Here is a 24,792-nt window from a genome sequence, read left to right as displayed (position 1 = left end):
TTCTTTCCTCTTTTCATGAAGAAAGAATATTTGAATTGTGGGTTTCTGTACATTAGTTGGAAGACCATATTTTGTACAAAAGCTGGGCCATGAGTGAGGTCTGTGCCTACTTTCTCCGAGAAGACTGAATACTGTCATTGTGACCATATTGTATTGATGAAGCTATGATCAAGCTTAAAGCTATCTAACTTGCAGATTAGTACTCAACATGGAAGCAATGCCTTCACGAAGGGAAAGTGGGAAGGAAAGAAACATGCAGAAGGAAAGTTTACTCATGGGGATTTTAGGTCATTCTGTAATGACTGACTTCTGGCAAGCCAGATCACAGTCGCAATGCTAGTAATGATGTAAAGACGTGCCACAACTGAAAGCTGCTTCATATCATATCATATATATACAGCCGGAAACAGGCCTTTTCGGCCCTCCAAGTCCGTGCCGCCCAGTGATCCCCGTACATTAACACTATCCTACACCCACTAGGGACAATTTTTTTTTTTTACATTTACCCAGCCAATTAACCTACATACCTGTACGTCTTTGCTTGCCTTCCAGTACCTGCCCCTATTTGCCCACCTAGTTCCTTTGCTGACAAGTTTAAGATTCCTTCAATGTTTAATAGATTAGCTCGAATTATCTGCTTTATTTTCCGTGCACAGTCATTCCGTCTCGAAGACATTAGGCGCTGCAGATGCTGATTTACCAAGAGAAGACACAAAATGCTGGAGTATCTCATCGGGTCAGACAGCACCCTAAATAAGGGTCCCAACTTGAAACATCACCTATCCATGTTCTCCACGGATGCTGCCAGACCCGCTTAGTTTCTCCAGCATTTTGTGTCATTCTTCTTGAACCTCATTATCAAATATTGTCGTGAGTTGTGCACATCAATTTCTAGAGTCCTTCAGTTATGAGCAAAACAGCCTATTTCTGAAATCAAATTGGCAGACTTCTGAAAGGATTATCCCTACACAGAATTCAGCATGTTAAGTATATACTGCAATGAAATAAAAATTTGGATGTTTACAAACTACATAACTGGCAAATTGTGGGTTATGAAGCAATTGTTTAATTTGTATCTAACAGCTTAGAAACATTGAAACATGGAAAATAGGTGCAGGAGTATGCCATTTGGCCCTTCGAGCCAGCACTGCCATTCAATATGATAATGGCTGATATCTAAAATCAGTACCCCGTTCCTGCTTTTTCCCCATATAACTTGATTCCTTTAGCCCAAAGAGCTATATCTAACTCTCTCTGAAAACATCCAGTGAATTGGCCTCCACTGCCTTCTGTGGCAGAGAATTCCACAGATTTACAACTGAGCTTTGTATCATGTGGAATAAATATTTGGTAAATAATTTATTACCAGGAGCTGAAGTGCTGCATAATGCATGGTCTTGGAGAGACAGTGGGAACACCGCCAAACTTGCCCCAGTTTTCTGAAGGCAATAAGTGACTCTTGCACTACTATAAGAGTTTGCAAATCGGGGAAATTTATCTTGGGGTGTTAAAAGTTTTGTGTCAAATTCCTGGGCGGTCCTGGGACGGGGTGGTCAGTCTGACTTGCACTCCAGTTCTGTGAATTGTGAATTGTTTGGCGACATTGGTGTGAGGTACACAGACTGCTGCAGGTTGTGCTTGAAAGGGTGGGAGGGTTGTTTGGGAAAGCAATGCTATTTTGCTATTTACCTGCTTCTGTGCTTCATTTATTAACAACTGAAGTAATCACAGGATTGATAGAGTTTAAAAGTATTGAGAAAAATGCATTTGTTTGCTATTAGGATCACGTAAAGGTGGTTCCCATATTAAGTTACTTGGGTGCCTTCAATTACCTAGTTTGAAGAACTTTAGTTATGGGGAGAGGTTGTTTGCGCTTGACCCTGGAGCATAGAAGGCTGAGGGGTGATCTGACAAAGGTATGTAAGATGATGAGCGTCTTAGATAGGGTAAGAAGTCTACATCTTTTTTTCATGCTCAGTGTTCCTGTGATGGAAACTTAATGCTTGGTAGACACAAAATGCTGAGTAACTCAACGGGTCAGGCAGCATCTCTGGAGAGAAGGAATGGGTGACGCTTCGGGTCGAGACCCTTCTTCAGACTGATCTTTCCTTCTCTCCAGAGATGCTGCCTGACCCGCTGAGTTACTCCAGCATTTTGTGTCTACCTTCGATTTAAACCAGCATCTGCAGTTTTTTTTCCGACGAAACTTAATGCTTTGTATTTTCTGTGATAATTTTGCTTAATTTTGAGCAGGAATGGACCAGGAATTTCCTTGATATGGTCAGAATGCTGCAATTTCTCTCAAGGAGGCTGAGAACATTCATGAGCCGATTGTCCTCCTAGAATTTTTAAGCTATCATGAAGCTTGGAACGGTGTGCTTGTTTTGGGAGCCTGGCATGTGCTATACGGCCAGCTTTGGTTGAGTGCTGCAGCCGTGAACACCTTTTAGAAAGAAAATGCATCCGGTTGAGGTATGACTGACAGCCAAAGGGATCCTCCTCAACTTCTGCTTCTCATTGGCTCTAGAACACCTCCCAAAGTTCCCAGAGAAATGGACCATATGACAGATCCAATTGTAGAGGAGGAATTTCTTTAGTCAGAGTTGGGGAATCTGTGGAATTCATTGCTGCAGGCAGTTCTGGAGGCTGTCATCGTGTATTTTTAAAATGGAGATTGATGGGTTCTTGTTTTGTAAGGGCGTCAAACGTTAGAGCACTATGGTGGCGTAGTGGTAGATACACTGCCTTTCAATGCCAGAGACTCTGGTTAGATCCTGACTACGGGTGCTGTCTGTACGGAGTTTGTATGTTCTGCCTGTGACCATGTGGGTTCCCTCCGGGTTCTCAGGTTTCATCCCATACTCCAAAATATCATATCATATCATATCATATATATACAGCCGGAAACAGGCCTTTTCGGCCCACCAAGTCCGTGCCGCCCAGCGATCCCCGTACATTAACACTATCCTACACCCACTAGGGACAATTTTTACATTTACCCAGCCAATTAACCTACATAACTTACAAAATGTTCCGGTTTGTTGGTTAATTGGCTTTGGTAAAATTGTAAATTGTCCCTGGTGTGTCGGATAGTGGTAGGGTTGGTCGTTGGTCGGCACAGACTCAGTGGGCTGAAGGGCCTGCTTCCATGCTGTATCTTGAAAGTCTAAAGTAAAGTTACAGGGAGAAGGCAGAAGAAGGGTTGAGAGGGAAAAATATCTCGAGCATAATCGAATGATGGAGCATCTGCTCCTATGTCTTGCAGTCTTATAATCACACACAGCATGGCCTTTTTTCAATGTCATGGAACCCTTTGACTCTCAAACCGTGGGGAATCTTTTTCTGATTTTGCTAACCTCAGAAATGCTTAATCATTCAATCCCTGCTGCTTGATGATCCACAAGTTACAATCCTAACAAATGGGTCAGCCACACCTAATCCCAGTGCAGACTCGGGCCAAGCAAGGTTGGGCCAATGCAACAAATCAGTTCTCAATCTGCCCTGCTGCAAAGCTGTATTTTACTTTTAATAAATGTTCTGCTGAAGTGGAGTTAATTCATTGGACAAATGGGAAAGAGTTTAATCTTTGCTATCTCCACTCCAGACAAAAAGTCACCATGATCTCCTACATTGGGTTATGGTACACTGGGAAAAGGCTACTGAGGAAGACCATTATGATGACTTTCCCTATAGCAGACCGGAAGGAAACCCCTATGCAGTTACTGTGATCAGATTTCAATACTTTCTCCCTATCTGTCCTCCCCTTCCCAATGGTGAGGTGATGAAACTGTGCGTTTGGGTCTGAATTTCATCTCTACCATATCTTTCATCTTCAGAGGGATAGTGTCTGCTCTGGAGACCTTGATGCCTTTCGGTTGACATTTGGCCTTTTCAGCATCGTGTTAGCTTGCAGCAGCAGTGAGACTGAACCAGGTGGCATTCTGTGGGACTTGGTTAAAGACACTGACCTTCAGGATAGGATTTTGATTGTGGGTTTCTTTGAGGTGCTCATTACAGTGAGCCTTATCTTGTATTCATGGCTATCAGTGAGGAGTGTGATGTGCTCTCATGTGTTTGGACCATTGGTGATTTTGACAACGTTGAAAAATGCACATGTTTTAATAGTTGGCGGGTTGTTGGATTTCCTGCCCTGTTTCCACCCAATCTGTTCTCTGGTTCGCAGCTTATTTTAATGGAGCTTTTTGTCAGGTGGCTGTCGGATTTTAATGGAGCTTTTTGTCAGGTGGCTGTCGGATTTTAATGGAGCTTTTTGTCAGGTGGCTGTCGGATTTTGCTTTCTCTCCCATGAGAAATTATAGGATTACCAAGAGCTGCTTGTTTTGGTGATTTGCTTCAGGATCAACAAGTCATTTTCATCAAATGGTTCCTGATATTTTATGGTTGAGAAGCCCAAGAGTCTCTTCATGGTTGCTAATAGTAGTGGACTTCAGGACAGTCCAAGCATTGTAGACATTCATTTTGGCAATCACTATTGGCATTGCATAATGCCCAGTATATTCTCCTTGGCTTGTTTATTGTTTTATGCATGGACTGAATGGTCCCTGCCCTCATGTTTAGCAATGCAAGCTAAATGTTGTTTTCCAGTCACGGTAAATGTTACCTGCATTAAATAATTGAGTTGTGTTTGTAAATTGGTATTTCTCCTGATTTGACGGGAAAACGAGTTATTTAAGAAAAATAATTTGCATCCCAATGAATTGCTATTGGTGACCTGTTCCTTCCAAGTTATTTTGAGTTTTTTCATCAATTGAACCTGCTGCTCATTTGCAAATGAACTTTGAAGCACCAGATGGAAACACTTAGCATAAATTATGCAAAATCAGGAAGAAATCAGGTGTTAGTAGAAAGGTAGTTTGATGCAGAATGGATTGATCTTTAACCTACCGTTTTCTGGTTTCTTAATTGATTAGAACATAGAACAATACAGTACAGGAACAGGCCCTTCAGCCAAGCATGTCCATGCAGAACATGAAGCCAAGTTAAACTAATCTCATCTGCCGGCATGTAATACATATCTCTCCATTGCTAGCATATGCATGTGCCTATCTACACAAGAGGGGAAGCCCCGTTTCCTGAAGAATGAGGACATCTCTGATGCCCTAGTGTGAAACACCTCATCCCGGGCGCAGATGCGGCGTAGACGGAGGAATTGGGAGTAGGGGATAGACGTTTTGCAGGAGACAGAGTGGGAAGAAGTGTAGTCCAGATAGCTGTGCGAGTCAGTGGGTTTATAGTAGTTAATATAGTAAATATGTAATTGTTGGCGCTCCTTGCCTTTCCAAATGCAAATAAATAACCCCCAGAATCCCTTCCAGTGATTCCAGTGTTAATGTTCACCTGTCTTTGGTTTTCCCTGCTGATTTACTTATAAAAAGGCGTAAACATTAACTATTTTCCAGTGTTCTAATATCTCCCTTGTGGCTTACAAAGGAACAAAATTCTCCTCACTTTTCCATAATATTCTAGGATACACTTGTTCAGGCCCTAGGGATTTATCCATCTTTATTTCAAGACCCCCTTTATAATGTCGATATGCTGCAGGATATCACCTTTCCCTCCCTTAAACTCCTTAGCTTCCACACCTCTATGCAAGGTAAATACAGATAGGAAGTATTCATTCAAGACCTTGGCTGCACTCATAGATTACCATTAGCTACCCTTTTCCCCTTAATATGTTTCAGCTTAGCTGTCCCTTCTCCAAGAGGAACAACCCCAGGTTCTGTGGATTATCCTATGTAATCCTTCATTCCCAAAACTTTCCAAAAAAACTCTTCCTTTCCACTTCCCCCTTCTTTCCTCTTTCCAAAGCATTGGTGTCCATCCTAAACCTAGTACTCCAACTGGGACAGGGGAGTGCTTTTCTTTTGGGAAACATTCTGGCTTTTATCATATCATATCATATCATATATATACAGCCGGAAACAGGCCTTTTCGGCTCTCCAAGTCCGTGCCGCCCAGCGATCCCCGCACATTAACACTATCCTACACCCACTAGGGACAATTTTTACATTTACCCAGCTAATTAACCTACATACCTGTACGTCTTTGGAGTGTGGGAGGAAACCGAAGATCATTCACCTAAAATCCAGAATGCTATATATTACTTTCAAACTATTCCATGTCTTCTGTTTGTTGCTTTTAAAATTATCCTATTTAGGACCCATTATTCTCCTCATTCTTCCTCCTTTCATTGTTCACATTGAATTTTGGGGTGTTACGAGTCAGGTTATCTCATTGGCTTGTGTGTATCCTCTTATAACCTCATACAGTCCTTAACATGGATTACTTTGGTGATTTGTGCCACCTGCAAAGTTTGACGTTGTGTCCTGCACCTACAGGACTTTGTGGAATACCAAAAAGAGAAGCAGATCGAGTAATCAAACGAACCTGACTGTATGCCTCCCTCCAGCTGAAAACAGCTATCACAATTCTGTTTCTTTGCTAACTTCACATCTGTGCTCAACTGAATCTTTTTTGAGGTGCATATGAACAAAAGCCATTGTAATTCCCGCAACCACTCATTATTTTATCTCGCCACCAAACTGTGATTTACTCTCAGTAAACCAGTTCTGGTTCTTCTGAATTGTTTTTTTGTCGCGGTCGCTGTTTGTTGATTCTAGAGGTTCGCAATGCTGTAAAACTGACTGGCAAGTTCATCCTTCTCTCCTTTTTATTTTGAACAAATCAGAACATTTGAAATCCTCTGATCCTTTGACACAACTACTTTTTATTTAAGTTGTCACAGATTGTGGTAAGTTGCTCTGCATTTTCTGTTCTTATTTCCCTTGGCAATCGGTGATGCATCTCATCTGGTTTTGATGACTTATATCTCCTTTAAAAGTGCCATAAATCTTTTCTGTACTTTTTGGGTCATGTAGTGTAACCAATTTTCCTATCTGCCACTGTTTAAAAAACTGTCAAATATTGATGCAAAGTACCATGGATGTCAGGCGGAATGTCCTTTCATGGAAAAGCATGTTTCTCTGTTTTTTTAATGAAGGCATTGGTTTAAATCCCACTTCTGACATGAACTCTTTCGAATCTGTGCCTGTGACGATACTGCAAGCGAGACTTTCATTGTTCCTCAACCTCACCATACTTGTGCTTACGACAATAAGCACAAGTCGTAATGATTTAACTACCCCATGATTTAACTATCCAAGCCGTGCCTTCTGTGCCCATCAGAAGATCCCTCCATATTGATCCTTAATTGCCACACTGCTTCATTGGCCAGTCTTTTATTTCTAAATGCTTCAGGAAAAGGCTTGGACTCCCTTTAATTTTAGCCTAAAAACTATTTTCTTGCTATACTTTTGATATCCAGGCTGATTTTCCCGTGTTATTAAGTTGGCTTCTCGCGTATAATGATATTTGTTGAACATACATCATATGGCATTATAATTGTTCGGGTACCAAATAAATTTTCTCAATATGTCAAAAATATCTCCATATGTATATTAAACAAAGTCCATTATTTCTAGTTCTTTTTATGTGGACCTGGCATAACAATTCTCTGCATTAATTCTTAATATATTTGCGTTTCCAGAAGTATGGTATACGGACACATCTTCATAACAATTGCCTCATGATATAAAAGCAGAATGTCTATAAATGGGCTTGTGAAAAAGTAAATTGGCTATCTCCATTAAGGAGTGTAATGATACTAAATCATTCAACTTTGTGCTGCTCTTCCAGAGTCTCAGATCTGTCTGGTGGCAGAGTGCCAAAGGCACTGTAAAGAGAAGCTTTGAACACTGAGTCATGGGAATGGAGAGAGAATGGTTTACATTTGTCAATGTTGTACTGCTGGCTTTTAAGCTTGATTTTCTTTTGGCCAATTAACTGGGCGTCCTGCTAGGCAGTGTAACGGGAATCTTTGTGAATTCAAAAAAGTAGCTAGATGGAGGATTTGCAGAAACAGAAATTAAAATAATTCGTTTAGACCAGAAACTGTATGACCTTGGTGCTCATAGAGGAGAGATTTGTAACCGGAGGATCCCAAAATGTTTTAATAGAAACTTCAGTAAGGTGCAAAATTCTGTCGGTTTTTTTTGTTGTTGCAATGACCAATTCCATTTACAGGATATGTAACTGTTGTTTAATGGAGCAGTTCAGACTTTAGAGATACAGTGCAGTATGGCGAGTCTGGAGTTTATTGGAGTAAAGAAGTTTATTGCGGCAGCAATATTCAATTACAAAGGATAACAAACGAGATTACAGACAACCATTAACTCAAACTGTTCACATCAAAGTTCTCTTCCCACTGACTGGTTTTGGGCGCCAAAACCACCACGTGACTTTGCTGGCCAATCCGAGGGTTCGACTCTCAGGACCAATCCCTATGGTCGCTACATGGACCCCCCCCCCCCAGAACCCGAGGTACAGAACCTAGCAGGGAGCCGGATTTCGCGACCAGAACGAGTAAGGAGAGGGGCTGCAGGAACCACAGGAGCAGGGGGTCCCGGATCAGGTGGAACTGCGCTTCAGCATGGGCAAACCAAAGGTGTGGTTGATGCGTCCAAAACGGAGGAAGATGAACGCTGACCGCGTTTAGCTGCGGTACGCCGGGCGTTAGAACCAAAGCAGGGGCGTCGTGTCCCTCCATGGTAGATAACCGGCTAGATCACGTCGGGTTCACCAATATGGCGAGTCTGGAGGCTTGTACTTTGTTAAAGAAGTTTATTGCGGCAGCAATATTCAATTACAAAGGATAACAAACGAGATTACAGACAACCATTAACTCAAACTGTTCACATCGAAGTTCTCTTCCCACTGACTGGTTTTTGGCGCCAAAACCACCACGTGACCTTGCTGGCCAATCCGAGGGTTTGACTCTCAGGACCAATCCCTATGGTCGCTACAGCAGAAACAGGCCCTTTGGCCCACCGAGTCTGCACGGACCTTGCGATCACCATGTACACCTAGCACTATCCTACACACTAGGGACAATTTACAAAGCCATTTAACCTGCAAACCTGTACGTCTTTGGAGTGTGGGAGGAAACCAGAGCACCCGGAGAAAACCCATGCGGTCACAGGGAGGGCGTGCAGCGTAGGTTTACTAGGATAATTCCCGGAATGGCGGGACTGTCATATGTTGAAAGACTGGAGCGACTAGGCTTGTATACACTGGAATTTAGAAGGATGAGAGGAGATCTTATCGAAACGTATAAGATTATTAAGGGGTTGGACACGTTAGAGGCAGGAAACATGTTCCCAATGTTGGGGGAGTCCAGAACAAGGGGCCACAGTTTAAGAATAAGGGGTAGGCCCTTTAGAACTGAGATGATGAAAAACGTTTTCAGTCAGAGAGTTGTGAATCTGTGGAATTCTCTGCCTCAGAAAGCAGTGGAGGCCAATTCTCTGAATGCATTCAAGAGAGAGCTAGATAGAGCTCTTAAGGATAGCGGAGTCAGGGGGTATGGGGAGAAGGCAGGAACGGGGTACTGATTGAGAATGATCAGCCATGATCACATTGAATGGCGGTGCTGGCTCAAAGGGCCGAATGGCCTCCTCCTGCTCTTATTGTCTATTGAGAACGTACAAACTCTGTACAGACAGCAGCGGCAGTCACGATCAAACCCGGGTCTCTGGTGCTGTAAGGCAGTAATTCTACCGCTGCACCACTGTGCCCCCCTTGTTGAGGGTTATACTTAAAAACTGCTAAAATAATGTTTTATGTTAAAGTTTTATCAATCATAATTGCTTGCGGTTAATTGTTAAATGTTGCACCGAGTTGTGATCAGGTTTGAAAAATGATCCAGTAAATTCCTGTTTCTTGGCAGTAATAGATTAATAAATAATGTATGGAAGTATTTGATTAATAAATTTCCAGTTGGGAGAAAAACTTGTTTTTGGAGGTGTAACTCTATAGTCTATGCCTTCAGGTTTTGATAAGCACTCATCCAAGTCAAATTTATCTTTGCCCAAACCAAACTACCTGGAAGCTAATTGAAGAGGATAAATGTTATTTAATAAATATGCAGAATAGAAAATGGCTGATATAGCTTAAGTCTGAAAATACAAAAAATAACTCAGCTGGTCAGTTAGCTAGCATGTTAAAACAGAATAAGATGGTTTACAATTAAATTGTGGGTTCAAATTAGAATACCCTTGTAATGTCAACAAGTTGCTCACTTTTGCCTGAATGTTTCCAGCGTTTTCTGGTTTAATTGTGCTTTTCGTCATCCTCTGGGTTCTTTTGCTGAATGACTTTAAGAATGCTGTTCAGTATCCTTGTGGAACATTCATTCAATAGTTCAAGGGTGTGGCACAGCGGTAGAGTTGCTGCCTTACAGCCCTTACAGTGCCAGAGACCCGGGTTTGATCCTGATTACGGATGCTGTCTGTCAGTTTGTGCGTTCTCCCCATGTGGGTTTCTCCAGAATCTTCGGTTTCCTCCCACACCTCCCAAGCCTTAATTGGCTTGGTATAAATGTAAAATTGTCCCTAGTGTGTGTAGGGTAGTGTTAATGTTTGGGTATCGCGGGTCGCTGCGGAGTCAGTGGACTGAAGGGCCTGTTTCTGCGCTGTATCTCTAAACAAAACTAAACTAAAATTACTCATGTTGGCTGCTTGTGTTTATATCATTAGAGTGGTTCTGCTCTGTTGCAATATCAGGCAAAGACCTTTTTATCTGGTGTTCCCTCGGTGCCCTTTGTATATAATAACTTTTTCAAGTTATTTGTTATCGGGGTAAAGCAGCTCAATTTCAGATCACTCAAAACTAGATCTGAAATTAAACAAAGCATAAGCAAAGAGTTTAATTTATGGTGTGTCTTCCTGAGATAAAGCCTTCCCAGTTGGATATTGTGGAATTTGGCAAAGATGCAAACACAGAACGCTGTTTGACCTTCATTTCTTTCCAGTAAAATATCACAGACTGGAACTGATTCATACAGTAGGAATTCTTCATAGTGTGTTGCTTAATATGGCCATATAAGAATATGATTAAGTTATCAGCCATTGCTGGCAGAATAAGCTGAAGTTGCATTTTGTGTCAAATCTTGGATCAGCATTTGCTTGAGAATACCTTAAATGGGGATAATTAAGTTTTCCAAACTTCACTTGAGAACGCACTGTATAGGGAATAATGATTCTGGACAAGCTAAGCACACCATCACGAACAAGCTACCCGTAATGTCATGTCACGACATAACCGACACACTGCATAACCTTCTGAGGCATGTGGGAGATCTTGCATGTAAATTGTTTGTGATAGGTCGCATTACACCATGATTAGCAAGCGGTTCCTGCTAAACTGCTCACATTTGCGACTTTGAGACTTTCAAATTTATTTTCTATCCATTGCAAAGGGGAGAACTCTACACTTCCTACTAAGGTCATGGTTAATTTCAGCTCTAATCCCTCCCTAATTGGCACACTAAAGGTGTAACAAGACAGTGTTAAACCAATGCAAATGACAAGATAAATTCAAACCACCATCCCTGACTTCATGTTGCTTTGGGACTCGAAGAAAGTAGCAAGAATCTATGAAGAAATTGTACTCGATAGAGCAATGACAAGATAAAAGGAAGATTTTGATAACGTGGTATAACTGCTGTAAATAGCACAGCATGATTCTGTGATCCTTGAGATAAATTATATGAATCTTCTCAGCTCTCCCTTGCGATGGAGTATTAGTTGCCTCTACCCCAATTTTGTGGGTTCTGAGGGGGCCAACGAGATCAGTGTGGGAATCATACGGCCTTCCCTGAGGCTGAGGAGTTTGTGAGCTAGTCCAGTCCGTCCCATGATTATGGAGGGCTTTAATGTGCTCCTGATGCATGAAGTCTGATATCAATAGTAGGACTGCTGCTCCTCCACTATCAGTAATTATGGATCAGACCCATCGATGATGAATCGCCATCAATCTGAGCCTTTAACGCTTTCCTTCTTCACAAACAGTACCTGAATTGCTGTGTATTTCTGGTACTTTTTCAAAACTACAATTCTTTCTTGTGTCTTAATCAGGAGACCTTTCGAGACTTGGCTGTGTGGATGCAGAGTTGATTTTTTCCCACATGTCAGTTACCATGCATTTAATTGTGAATATAATACAGGGGTATTAAAATAACTTGTTTATTGTCATAATATTTTGAATATGCCACCTAAATAAAATGTATTGGTTGCTCAATAGCTTGTTCAGCTTATGGAAAATACATTTTTTCGAGATGGGTAACATCAGAGTATGTGGCATTTAGCCTATTGAATTCTTTCTCATTAACAGTTTGAAAGGAAAATGTAGAAACATCATGTGCTACCACAGATGCAGAACTCTTGGTAAACTGGAAGGTGATAAACACGATACCTGAGAGTCAAGAGCGTTTAATTGCCATATGTGCTGACAACAGAACATTGAAATTGTTACTTGCACAGCATAACAGGCTTCCAACATAATAAACTAAAAAAAACATCACTTAAAAATCCTAGTACTAGTGCAAAAAGCCCAAAGTGCTTTGTGCCACCAAGTTAGTTCATGGTATTGTTAATGTTTAGTAGTGTTCAAGAGCCTGATGGTTGTTGGGAAGAAGCAGTTCGTCCCAATACGAAGAACATAGAAAAGTACAGAACCTCTTGGCACACAATGTCTGTGTCGAACATGATGCCAAATGCTGTCTCTGCCAACATTTATTAACATTTAGATTCAGGGAATCACATGGATAAGCAAGTTAGCCTGTTGTGTCAGTGTTCTCTTCCAACTGAAACCCATGACCCAACTCTTGGTTAGTCATACAGCGTGGAAACAAGCACTTCGGCCCAACTTGCCCACACTGACCAACATGTCCCATCTACATCTACCACCTGCCCACGTTTGACCTATATCCCTCTAAACAAGTCCCATCCATGTACCTGTCCAAATGTTTCTTAAATGTTGCAATATTACCTGCCTCAATTGCCTCCCCCAGCAGCTCGTTCCATATACCTATCACTCTGTGGAATAAAATATCCCTCGGGTTTCGTTTAATTTCGAGATACAGCGTGGAAACAGGCCCTTTGGCGTACTGAGTCCGCACCGACCAGCGATCCCGGCACATTAACACTACCTTGCATACGCTAGGTACAATTTTACATTTATACCGAAGCTAATTAACCTACAAAGCTGTATATCTTTGGAATGAGGGAGGAAACCAGATATCTCGGAAAAAACCCACACAAGTCATGGAGAGAACGTACAACCTCCGTACAGACAAGCACCCGTAGTCAGGGTTTAACCCGAGTCTCTGGCGCTGTAAGGCAGTACCTCTACCGCTACGCCACTGTGTTGTCCAATTCCTATTAAATCTCCTCCCCCCTCACCTGAAACCTATGCCGTGGTCATGTCGTAAGATACAACACATCTTGAACCAGGAACAGTTCTAGGCTCAATGCTCCTCCAGGTATTTCTAAAGTGTGATAAGAGTTTCTGCGTCTGCCACCTTTTCAGTCAGTTTGATCCAGACTCTGTGTAGGAAGGAACTGCAGATGCTGGTTTACAATGAAGATAAACACAAAATGCTGGAGTAACTCAGCGGGACAGGCAGCATCTCTGGAGAGGATGTATAGGTGATGTTTCGGGTTGAGACCCTTCTTCACATTGAACATCAACTACCATGTGGATTTCACAAAGCAAGTATTTGATCTAATGACAAGGGTGACAGAGGCAGTTGGAGACCAGATTATAGGCATTAGTCTTCATACATGGGTGAGCAGATGCTGCCTGCTATGTAGGCATTCTCTTGCTCACGCACATGCATACATATGTGCACAAGCACAGTAGCCCTTGCTCTCCACCTGCCCTTTCTCTTCTTATCACTGACAGGGGTAGACACTTTGCAAAAAACATCAGGAGTGACCCAGCGCTTCCAAATGCCTGTGACTTTAATTCTCCATCTCACTCCCATTGTAATCTTTTAGTCTTTGTCTTCTTGCTCTCTTTCCAGGTGTGTTTACTTCACAATCTTGGGCTCGTACACTCAGCTATGTTCCAGTTTCCAGCCCCAGAACCCAGCCACATACTTGGCCCTCTTCAGCTGCAAACCACCCATGTTCTAGATTTTAAAGGAGGGTCGTAGACCCTCTATACAACACAGAATAGGATGCAGAACATAAAGCAGTATGGCGCAGGAACAGGACCTTTGGACCCCTACAACTGTGATGAAAATGATGCCAAATTAAACTAATCTCTTCTGCCTTCTTGTGACCCATATTAGTCGTCACCCTATGGTCCAAATTGTCCATCAGAGCTAGTCCCATTTGCCTGTGTTTGGTGCAGATCCTTCTATCCATGTATCTATTCAAATGTCTCATTAAAAGTTGCAGTTGTACCCACCTCTCCCACTTTCTCTGGCATTTCTGGTCGCGCACTGAACCATTTTCCTATTTCTCTTTGACTCGGGTAATCACTTTGCAAAACGCATCAGGAATGACCCTGAGCTTTCAAGTGCCTGTCACTTCAATTCTCCATCACATTCCCATCCTAACCTTTTTGTCTTTCTCTTCCCACACTCTTTGCAAGTGTGAGTTATTTTACAGTCTAGAAATTCTGACTTGCCTACTCACATAAAAAGCTTAATTCTGGAGTGGATTACAGTCACAGCGATGTGTAGGAAAAAAAACACTGCAGATGCTGGTTTAAATCGAAGGTAGACACAAAATGCAGGAGTAACTCAGCGGGTCAGGCAGCATCTCGGGAAAGAAGGAAAGGGTGACGTTTCGGGTTGAGACCCTTCTTCAGACTGATCATTAGTCGGAGGGAAGGAGGAATCGCAGAGGGGGAGCAGTGAGAGAGGATGTTGCTAAACTCTCGTCGGAGAGAGGAGGAGAACTTCTTCAAAGTTGACATACCTTAAGGAGATTCTGCAGTGGAGCAGCAAAATGTGTAGGAAAAAAAACTGCGGATGCTGGTTTAAATCGAAGGTAGACACAAAATGCTGGAGTAACTCAGTGGGTCAGGCAGCATCTCGGGAGAGAAGGAATGGGTGATGTTTTGGGTCGAGACCCTTCAGACACAGTCACAATGATGACGGGGTTGAATTGCAGCTGGCTGGAAATATTTTGGAGCATTGCCAGGGAAATTAAGAAGCAATATTCTGGGACACACTTGTGGAGTCTCGGAACAATAGGTTTTTAATAGTTCCAAAGCAGTTTAAAAGAAAGAGATTTTCTGACTCAGAAAGGCTTCATATAAATAACCTTTAAACCTGAACTTTGGGCTGCCACAACCAAACTAGGTCTTTTGTACCAAACTAGCTTGCGATTCTCAGACGACTACCAAACCTTTGACATAATCCCCACCTTTAACACTAAAAAGGTCCAGATGTGGCCCTGACTGTGTTTCTCTTTCTCCTGCTCTACCCTAGTCCAGGGTCCACTCCAGCTATTTTCCTTTCACCACTTGCAACAATGCAACATTTGAGAGTATATTAATTAAGTAGATCCTCAACCAAAATGGTGGTTGCTGATTCAAAAATTATATTGATTGCGTTGTTCCTGGAGGAGCCAAGGAAATGTGAAATCTTTGCAGCAATTTTGCTTTCGGTAGCCAATGGCCTGTTGACAAGAACTTAAAATTACACTTGTCTACAGTTGCTTTTACTTTTCAGGTATCAGTTTTTTTGCTTGATAAACGTGCAATGATTGCACCATGGTAACTGATCCTTCAGCGTGCATCATCTTGCAATATGATGATTTTCATAGCAAAGTCCTATGTGAATTCAATGGTTATATACATATATATATATTTCATAAGGCTTACATAAAATATTTCATAAGGCTTACATAAAATAATTTCAATTTTTAATGAATCGTTTGGTTCAAATGATTTGCAAGCAGTTCAAGGATTTTTATATTGGTCAATAAAGTGGTAATTCAGTCCTGAAAAAATTATAATTTCCTTTGAAATAAATGTATTTAAATGCTTTCATTAAAACAGCAAAGAAAATAATTATCCTGGTGTAATATTGAGGTCTACATTGCAATCAATTCTTGCAAGCTAAACATTTTTCATGACTGCACACAGAATAATTTTTCCTCTTTTTAATCAACAGTTACTTGCCATTAACTGGACAGGACTAACAAACCTCCTGGACATCCCTGGGCTGAAGTAAGTGCAGAACCCTATAACAAATTTCCTGCGGCTTCAACACCACCTTGCTGGGGCAGCATATACATTTAAACATCACAAGCACTGGGGTCATTTCATTAGTTTATTTTTTATTTTTCTTGAGTAGCACGTAGGATAAGAATTGATATTATAACTGAGCACTTGGAGACCTGAGACTTTGAGAACACTCTATGCATTCTGGATTAAAGAACGGAAATATCTATCTACATTGGAATACATTTTCTGATGGTGCAGAAGACGAACGGCTGAACAAACAGCTGGTGGGTCAGACGGAATCTGTGGAGGCAGAGGAATAACATATGATGAACGTTTGACGGCACAGGGCCTGTACTCGCTGGAGTTTAGAAGAATGAGGGGGCTCCTCATTGAAACATACTGAATAGTGCAAGGCTTGGATAGAGTATATGTGCCTGTTGATTTACAGCAGAGCAGTTATTGAGCTTCTATTGCTGTAATCAATGGAGGTTCTCAATACCTTCCCACCAAAAAGGACATTACAGATAAATGTTCCAGGATGTTTCCACTAGTGGGAGAGTCTAGGACTAGAGGTTATAGCCCCAGTATTAATGGATGTTCCTTTAGGAAGGCGATGAGATGGAATTTCTTTAGTCAGAGGGTGGTGAATTTGTGGAAATCATTGCCACAGAAGGCTGTGGAGGCCAAGTCAATGGATATTTTTAAAGCAGAGATAGATAGATTCTTGATTATATCATATATATACACAGCGCGGAAACAGGCCTTTTCGGCCCACCAAGTCCGCGCCGCCCAGCGATCCCCGTACATTAACACTATCCTACACCCACTAGGGACATTTTTTACATTTACCCAGTCAATTAACCTACATACCTGTACGTCTTTGGAGTGTGGGAGGAAACCGAAGATCTCGGAGAAAACCCACGCAGGTCACGGGGAGAACGTACAAACTCCTTACAGTGCAGCACCCGTAGTCAGGATCGAACCTGAGTCTCCGGCGCTGCATTCGCTGTAAAGCAGCAACTCTACCGCTGCGCTACCGTGCCACCCCAGTATTAGTATGGGTGTCAAGAGTTATGGGGAGAAGGCAGGAGAATGTGGTTAGGTAGGAGGGATAGATCAGCCATGATTGAATGGCGGAGTAGACTTGATGGTCCGAATGGCCTAATTCTGCTCCTATCACTTTATGTCTGCCGTTTCTGGTGTGCCTGAAATCCTACATCAGGATATTGGCTCTTCAACAGAGTACATCTGCAGTCTATGGCATCTCAATTTTCTGATGGTATTCATTTAAAATGTGACTTATAAACACAATACCTATGTTATGAGGAAAAATAAGTCAATTTTAGCACCAACCAGTAATATTGGCATAAAATTACTAAACAGGCAGCATAGAAATTGGCTATTCAATTTTTCAAGTCTTATGTGTTTAGTCTACTCATTACTTTGCACTCTATTCTTTTGGGGATAGGTGATTAAATTTCCCTGACATCCTTTCTTATTTTCCTTTGAATATGAGAACGAGCATGCGTTGCACTTGAAAGATACCAGAAAGCTTTGCTTGTATGCAGACTCCTGTCAATTCAGTTTGAAAGTATGGTTGAGCTCTGTTCATGGTATTTGCCACAAAGAAACGATTGCATGTAGAATATAAAATTCACAGGAACAGGCCATTCAGCCCATCCTTGCCAGTGTTTTTGCTCCATACAACCTTCCTACCCACTATCACTCATTTTATTCTTGCTTCTATACTTACCTAGCTTGCCTTTAGTTATGTTGTGATGCTTGCCTGAATAGTCACACTACAGGTCTAAGCAAAGTGGTTTCTCTGGAAATTCCCTGTGTTTTTTTGTACTGGCATTCTGAGGTTATGGTGCCTAACTTTGCACGACTCAGGAGTGGAAACCTCTATATTGCTAAATGAAACCTCTGGAACTCAGTAAAATGTCACAGTTAGAATGCCTTCTTTACACCACCAGCAGTGGTTTAAAATTGCAGCTCTCCACCATCATCTTATGGGAGACTAGCAATAATCTTGCTTGCATTACCTATTGTACTTAAGTAATGAATAGTAAATATATTGCAACGCTGGCAGTTGATCAGTCCTGCAGGCTGTTGATTTACAGCAGAGCAGTTATTGAGCTTCTATTGCTGTAATCAATGGAGGTTCTCAATACCAAATACCTTCCCACCAAAAAGGACATTACAGATAAATGTTCCATGATGTTACTTTTACCTGAAAGCAAGACACATTGTGAGGCATGGCAATGTAAACTAATTCCAGAAAATAATCTTTTGGGAAGGTGAATAAGGGTGGTGCTTATCTACTAGTTTCTTAAGTCCATATGAAGATTACTAGTTAATCAGAGAGTAGTGTCTGGATACAATGCCGTTGGATATGATTGAGGGTGTTGTGTTTGGGGGAAGAATGGCACTATTGATGCACTAAAGTGTGCACTTAGTTCATTTTAGTTATAGTTTTTTCAAAGTATTTCCTGCTTGATGGAATTATCAGATAACATTGGTTTGATATCAATGTCCATTTTGGTTGCCATGGGCCAAGAATATGTTTCAATGAAGAACACGTTGTTTGCATCGTTCACTGATCTAGCTCTTAAAGCATTTGTTAGATTCCAAAAATTGAATTTCAAAATAAACTGCAGATTGATTAAATAATCGCGATTGTAATATTTTAGTCTGCCGATATTGAATATTGTCCAAATATTTAAAATAGTAGGAGTAATTTATAAAGGCTCTCTATCCGATGTGAAGATTGTGAAAATTCCTGTTGTCTAATGTATCAAATTTATCTTTACAACAAAGCAAGTTTTTATTCCCGTTTATTCAAAGAATTGTAACAACTGACTTTTAATGCACAATAATTAAACGGAACATCATATTCAGAGCACATTGGTTATGGAACACAATGTCACAAAATATTTCTGCAGGTAATAACTTTTGTTTAATATTGGCTTTGCTTGTTTACCACTAGGAACGGTTAGTGGGTGTAACTTGTCAACAAGGAGTGCCTTGGTTACTCATTTTGTTTCCCTGACCTTACACTGCATAAAGATTAGATGGAATGGTGTCATCTCTGACATTTTTCTCTTTTGTATTTTCTGCATGTTGAGCATAGAATAGTAAAGCACGGGAACAGGCTCCTTGGCCCACTATGTCCATGTTGAACATGATGCCAGGTTAAACTAATCCCTCCTGACTGCACATGATCCATATCCCTCCATTCCCTGCATTTTCATGTGGCTGTTTAAAAGCTGCTTAAAAGCCACTATCGTAGCTGCTTCCACCACCTCTCCTGGCAGCACATCACTCTCTGTGCCCTTTAAACTTTCCCTCTTTTGACCGTAAGCCTATGTTCTCTAGTATTTAACAATTTCACTTTGGAGGTGACAAAGGTTCTGACTGTCTACCTATCTATGCTTTCATTGTTTTATAATAGTCACCCCTCAGCCTCCGAAGCTCCAGAGAAAACAATCCAAGTTTGTCCAACCTTTCCTTCTTGCTCACACCCTCCAATCCAGGCAACACTCTTTCCAACCTCTCCACGTCCTATCTGTAAAAAATGAACAAGATCTGCACACACTACTACAAATGTGGCCAAACTAAAGTATTATAAAGCTGTAACGTGACTTCCTGACTGTTATACTCAATAACCCAACTGATAAAGACAGGCATATCATGTGCCATTTTTACCTTTCTATCTACTTGTGTTGGTATTTTCAGCGTGCTATGGACATTGAATCCCAGGATCGCTCTGCACATCAATGCTGTGAAGAGTCCTGCCTTAAACTATATTCTTTCTCCTTGCATTTGACCTCACTTAGTACAACACCTTTCACTGGTCCTAATTAAATGGCATTTGCCATTTCCTGCCCATGTCTCCATTTGATTTATATCCTGCTGTAAAGGGCCTGTTTCCACACTGTATCTCTAAACTAATCAAATTAAAATATCTACGTTGAATGGAGTGTGTGGCTACATCAACAACTTCAGGTGAACCTTATGGGTGTGACGGAGGTGTGGTGTGCAGGTGTGTACTTTCTGCTCTGGAATTTGCCGGTGAAGTGGTTACTTCCTACATCGCTGTGTTTTTATGATCCATTAAACTGCTCTTGCCTCCACCCATTCCGCTGAACAAAATAGGTTGCATCTGGAGTTGATTCAAACTAGAGAGCCTGGCGGAGGATCAGTTTACTCTTTATGTTGACATTAACTTGAGCCAGAATGGCTTCAGGTGTTCCACGTATTCTGCTCCTGCAGCTTTCTCACTGCTCGTGATTGACAAATCATTTACGACACCAGAATGTGATAACCAGTTTTTTCAGTTTGTACAAAGAGCGAGTGTGTAAGCAGGGAACATAGGCAGCAGTTGTAGTCACGCCCCAAGGTCATCACAGCACAAGTGTTCCTTATTATTAATAATGCAACAATTCCATGTATCCATCAATTATAGTTGTGTGTATCCCCCTATTATATCAAATGTGTGCATATGATTAGTGGGTACGTCATGTTGAAACTCGCAGTTTTTGTCATTTCTTTCAAGTCTTTCACTACAGCAACATCTTTTCTCGTGAATTAAGCCAAGCATCCCACAAGCTGCATAACAAATCTTGATTCTGAACCCCTCAAACAGCCAATCGTGTGTCCCCCATCCCCAGCCTCAATTCTCTGACCTTCAAGGTCGCAATTTTATTTTTTATTGTTGGGGCAGACACAGAATATAGATTTCAGTAGGTTAACCCAGAAGGAAACGGCATAAGCTTTTTTTTCTAAAATAACTTGGCTCCTTAATTTTAGAGTCGTAGATAGACAATAGACAATAGACAATAGGTGCAGGAGTAGGCCATTCAGCCCTTCGAGCCAGCACCGCCATTCAATGCGATCATGGCTGATCACTCTCAATCAGTACCCCGTTCCTGCCTTCTCCCCATACCCTCTCACTCCGCTATCCTTAAGAGCTCTATCCAGCTCTCTCTTGAAAGCATCCAACGAACTGGCCTCCACTGCCTTCTGAGGCAGAGAATTCCACACCTTCACCACTCTCTGACTGAAAAAGTTCTTCCTCATCTCCGTTCTAAATGGCCTACCCCTTATTCTTAAACTGTGGCCCCTTGTTCTGGACTCCCCCAACATTGGGAACATGTTTCCTGCCTCTAATGTGTCCAATCCCCTAATTATCTTATATGTTTCAATAAGATCCCCCCCTCATCCTTCTAAATGCAGCATGGAGACAGCCCTTCGGCCTATCTCGTTCATGCTGATCCATTAGGCTATTCTTTTTACACACGCAATGGACTGTGAAAATCTGGAACTACCTCTCCCAAAATGTGGTTGCTGTTTCAATTTCTATTATCAAGGCTGAGATGGGTAGAGTTTTGCTCGCTATTAGTTTAGTTTAGAGATACAGCATGGAAACAGGCTTTTCAGCCCATCGATTCCACGCCGATCACACGCACATACTAGTTCTATGCTATCATACTTTCTCATCCATTCTCTACACACTAGGAGTAATTTACAGAGGCCAAGTAACCAACACATCTTAAGGATAGCGGAGTCAGGGGGTATGGGGAGAAGGCAGGAACAGGGTACTGATTGAGAATGATCAGCCATGATCACATTGAATGGTGGTGCTGGCTCGAAGGGCCAAATGGCCTCCTCCTGCACCTATTGTCTATTGTCTATTGTCTATGAAGGAGGAAACCGGAGCACCCAGAGGAATCCCATGTTGTCACAGAGTGACAGAGTGCAAACTCCACACAGACAGCACCTGAGGACTGGATCAAACCCCAAGTTTCTGGTGCAGTGAGCCAGCAGTTCTGCTGGCTGTGTGTCTGTGCCGCTGCTTGTGCCACATGGTTCCTTATTGATTCCCAATCACGTGAACAAATCCAAAGTATGCATCAGTATAAAATGTACCACTACTGTGGCAGTGCAGTTCATATAATTGACAAACGTTTAGCCGTGGTGTAAGGTGGCCGAAACATTAACTTGTTTTGGAGCAATCATTGAACAACGAATATTCAACTAAAAGATCAAACAGAAATATATAAATTAAGAACCATATATAGTAAAAATGTGCTGCAGGGTTAAATATTATGACTCATGGCTGTGGAAAAGCAGTTCAAACGGAATAATTTTGGCTACTTCAAAATTGAATGTATCCATGATGTAAGTTAATAGAGTTGAATGACCTGCCCATATTTGGATGAAGTCATCCAAGTAGTAATTCAGATATGGTCAGCATGGACTCGATGTGGTGCTTGCAAATGTGATCTTAGTTCAAGGAGGAATTGTATAAATACAAGTAGAATTTTGGATTTTGGTGTTATCTGGCTGCACATATTGTAGATCGACAGTTCATCTATTTCTCAAAGAGCTTATCCTTTTCCTTCCCTTAACATCGTATCATGGTTAATAAATTGTAAACTGCTATTAACTGCGCCGTCTGTCATTGTACTGTACCCTTCATCCTGATGTATACTTTGTTTGATTGATTGGGAATCAGTGGTTGTAGTACGGCATTAGTTGACCAACACCTTCAGTTTTGTTTCATTGATTAAAATAATGATCATGTATTAATTCTGTTGATGGAAAGCACGAGTGAGAACCAGAATACTGAGTCACCATTGCCCTCTGCTGGAAGATATATAGAAGATCTCACTTCACATTTGGTGAATTGGTAAAATTAAACCAGACGAGTATTAGATTTGCCATGACAAACCTTTCTCTCCCCCAGCCCTTGGTATAAGAAAACAATATAATGAAGTTGGTGGGAAACCTATCTTCAAACCCTTAAAAACAAAATAATATATCTGGTTGCAATTTAAAGCTTGATGTACAACAGTATGGAATAGTAAGTATCTAATGGAGCTCATATTTTTGCTCTGTATTTTGCATTTACTTTTATCTTAGAAAACACAAAGGACTGAATCTGCCAAATAGGCCAAATAATTTTATTTACAGAACTGCACACAGTTACCTACAGAATTGAACAGCACTGATGGTTGGTGTGCTTCTATGTGGACCAGTTTTTTCTCCATAGACATCCAAGAGATTTGTGGATGTTCGCTTATGAGCACAGAAGAAAGTTATTTTTATGCATTAATTTTAGAGACTTCAATTTGTCAGCAATATTTACTTCCCAGGAACTTGAATTAATGTTGAACAAGATTTTGACCATTCTCCCATCAAATGTTTGAATTGTTGCTTTTAAAAGTAATTGTTAAAGATTAATCTTTGGCATTTCATTGAGATAGAATGTGTCTTTTATTAGTCTTTTCTCAGAGTATTGATCATATCTTTATGTCGCCAGATCATTTCATTTAAAAAAACTTAATTATTTAGATACTAAACACTTTAATGTATATTATTCTTTGACTTTAGTTTTTGATAATTAATATCCTCTAGTATACCTTTATAGTATATTGAATAAAATTATGTTTTGTAAATAGATATGTATTATGTTATTCAATTTGCAGTAGATTAGTCTGACAATATAGAACAGTGCCTCTAAGATCGCCCATTTTTATTATTATCCAAGCAGAGACTATGGTTATATGGAGTGTAATGCCACACAGGAACGAACTGCAGATGCTGGTTTACACCAAAGATAGACAAAAAAATGCTGGAGTAACTCTTCAGGAGTGTAATAATATTTGTTCTCAGCAACCTGGTGGCAATTTACCATTTCAGGCTCCAGGTTAAAAGTGCATATGTTATGGAAATAATGAAAGCAAAATGCTGCAGCTACTACAAATACAAAACAAAAATAGGAAGTGGCACAAAATGAGAGAACAGAATTAACCTTTTCGAGTTGATGGTTTTGTGTGTCTGAAGGAATATGGGTTCCATCTGCAAATTTTTAATGTACGTGATAAGTTTGTGTCATCTCTGGATGGCTTTAATCACATTTATATCCTGTTTTCCGCAGTGGAATGTCAGATACCATCATCCTTGATATCATGTCCAACTATATGGTGCTGCCCAATCGTATCAGTGTGCCACTTGTGAACGAGGTGCAGTTGGCTCAGCTGCGGTTCCCGGTACCAAAAGTAAGTTCCAGAGGAGTGATTGCCGAGCACTTGATTTCTTTGTATTAGTTTTAAATTGAAGGACTTGATTGAAATTGATGCTGGTAACATTTGGGTTTGCTTGGATAACAGTTATCAGCATATCATTTGTTCACAAGCATGCCAGTTTTCCCCCAGCTGTTTCCCCCAGCTGTTACCACAACTGGAGAGCAGTGCTGAACTACTATCTGCCTCATTGGTGACCCTCGGACTATCTTTGAATGGATTTCACTGGCTTTAGCTTGCACTGAATGTTACTTCCTTATCATGTATTTGTACACTGTGCATGGCTTGATTGTAATCATGTATTGTCTTTCCGCTGACTGGTGAGCACCCAACAAAAGCTTTTCACTGTACCTCGGTACACGTGACAATAAACTAAACTAAACTAAGGTACAAGTTGATGAACTTTACAGCAGGGCAGTAGGGATTTTGAATGTTTCTCTGGCAAAGAGTGGACACAGATCTGATAGGCTTAATGGTCTTCCATAGAGAAACATTTAAGAAATGTTTGAGATTTATATGTGCATGCATCTGGACAATCTTGTGCTGCAGAGCATTTATAGAATTACAAAACAAATACATTTCATTAGTTTCTACTTACAGG

General features: G+C 41.1%; 1 protein-coding gene across 2 annotated transcripts in view; it reads left to right on the top strand.

The window, feature by feature from the left end:
- The window catches only part of LOC144607817 (extended synaptotagmin-2-like), a 159,687-nt gene that overhangs the window by 88,853 nt on the left and 46,042 nt on the right, over positions 1-24,792 (top strand). For both annotated transcript variants that reach the window (XM_078424942.1, XM_078424933.1), the window contains exons 7-8: positions 16,049-16,104; positions 24,047-24,167. In XM_078424942.1, the coding sequence (XP_078281068.1) occupies positions 16,049-16,104; positions 24,047-24,167 (177 nt within the window). The remainder of the gene's footprint in view (positions 1-16,048; positions 16,105-24,046; positions 24,168-24,792) is intronic.

Source organism: Rhinoraja longicauda, chromosome 2 (genome assembly GCF_053455715.1).
Source record: "Rhinoraja longicauda isolate Sanriku21f chromosome 2, sRhiLon1.1, whole genome shotgun sequence".
NCBI lineage: Eukaryota > Metazoa > Chordata > Chondrichthyes > Rajiformes > Arhynchobatidae > Rhinoraja > Rhinoraja longicauda.
The sequence above is the reverse complement of the archived record's forward strand: the minus strand, read 5'-3'. Positions and strand labels throughout refer to the sequence as shown.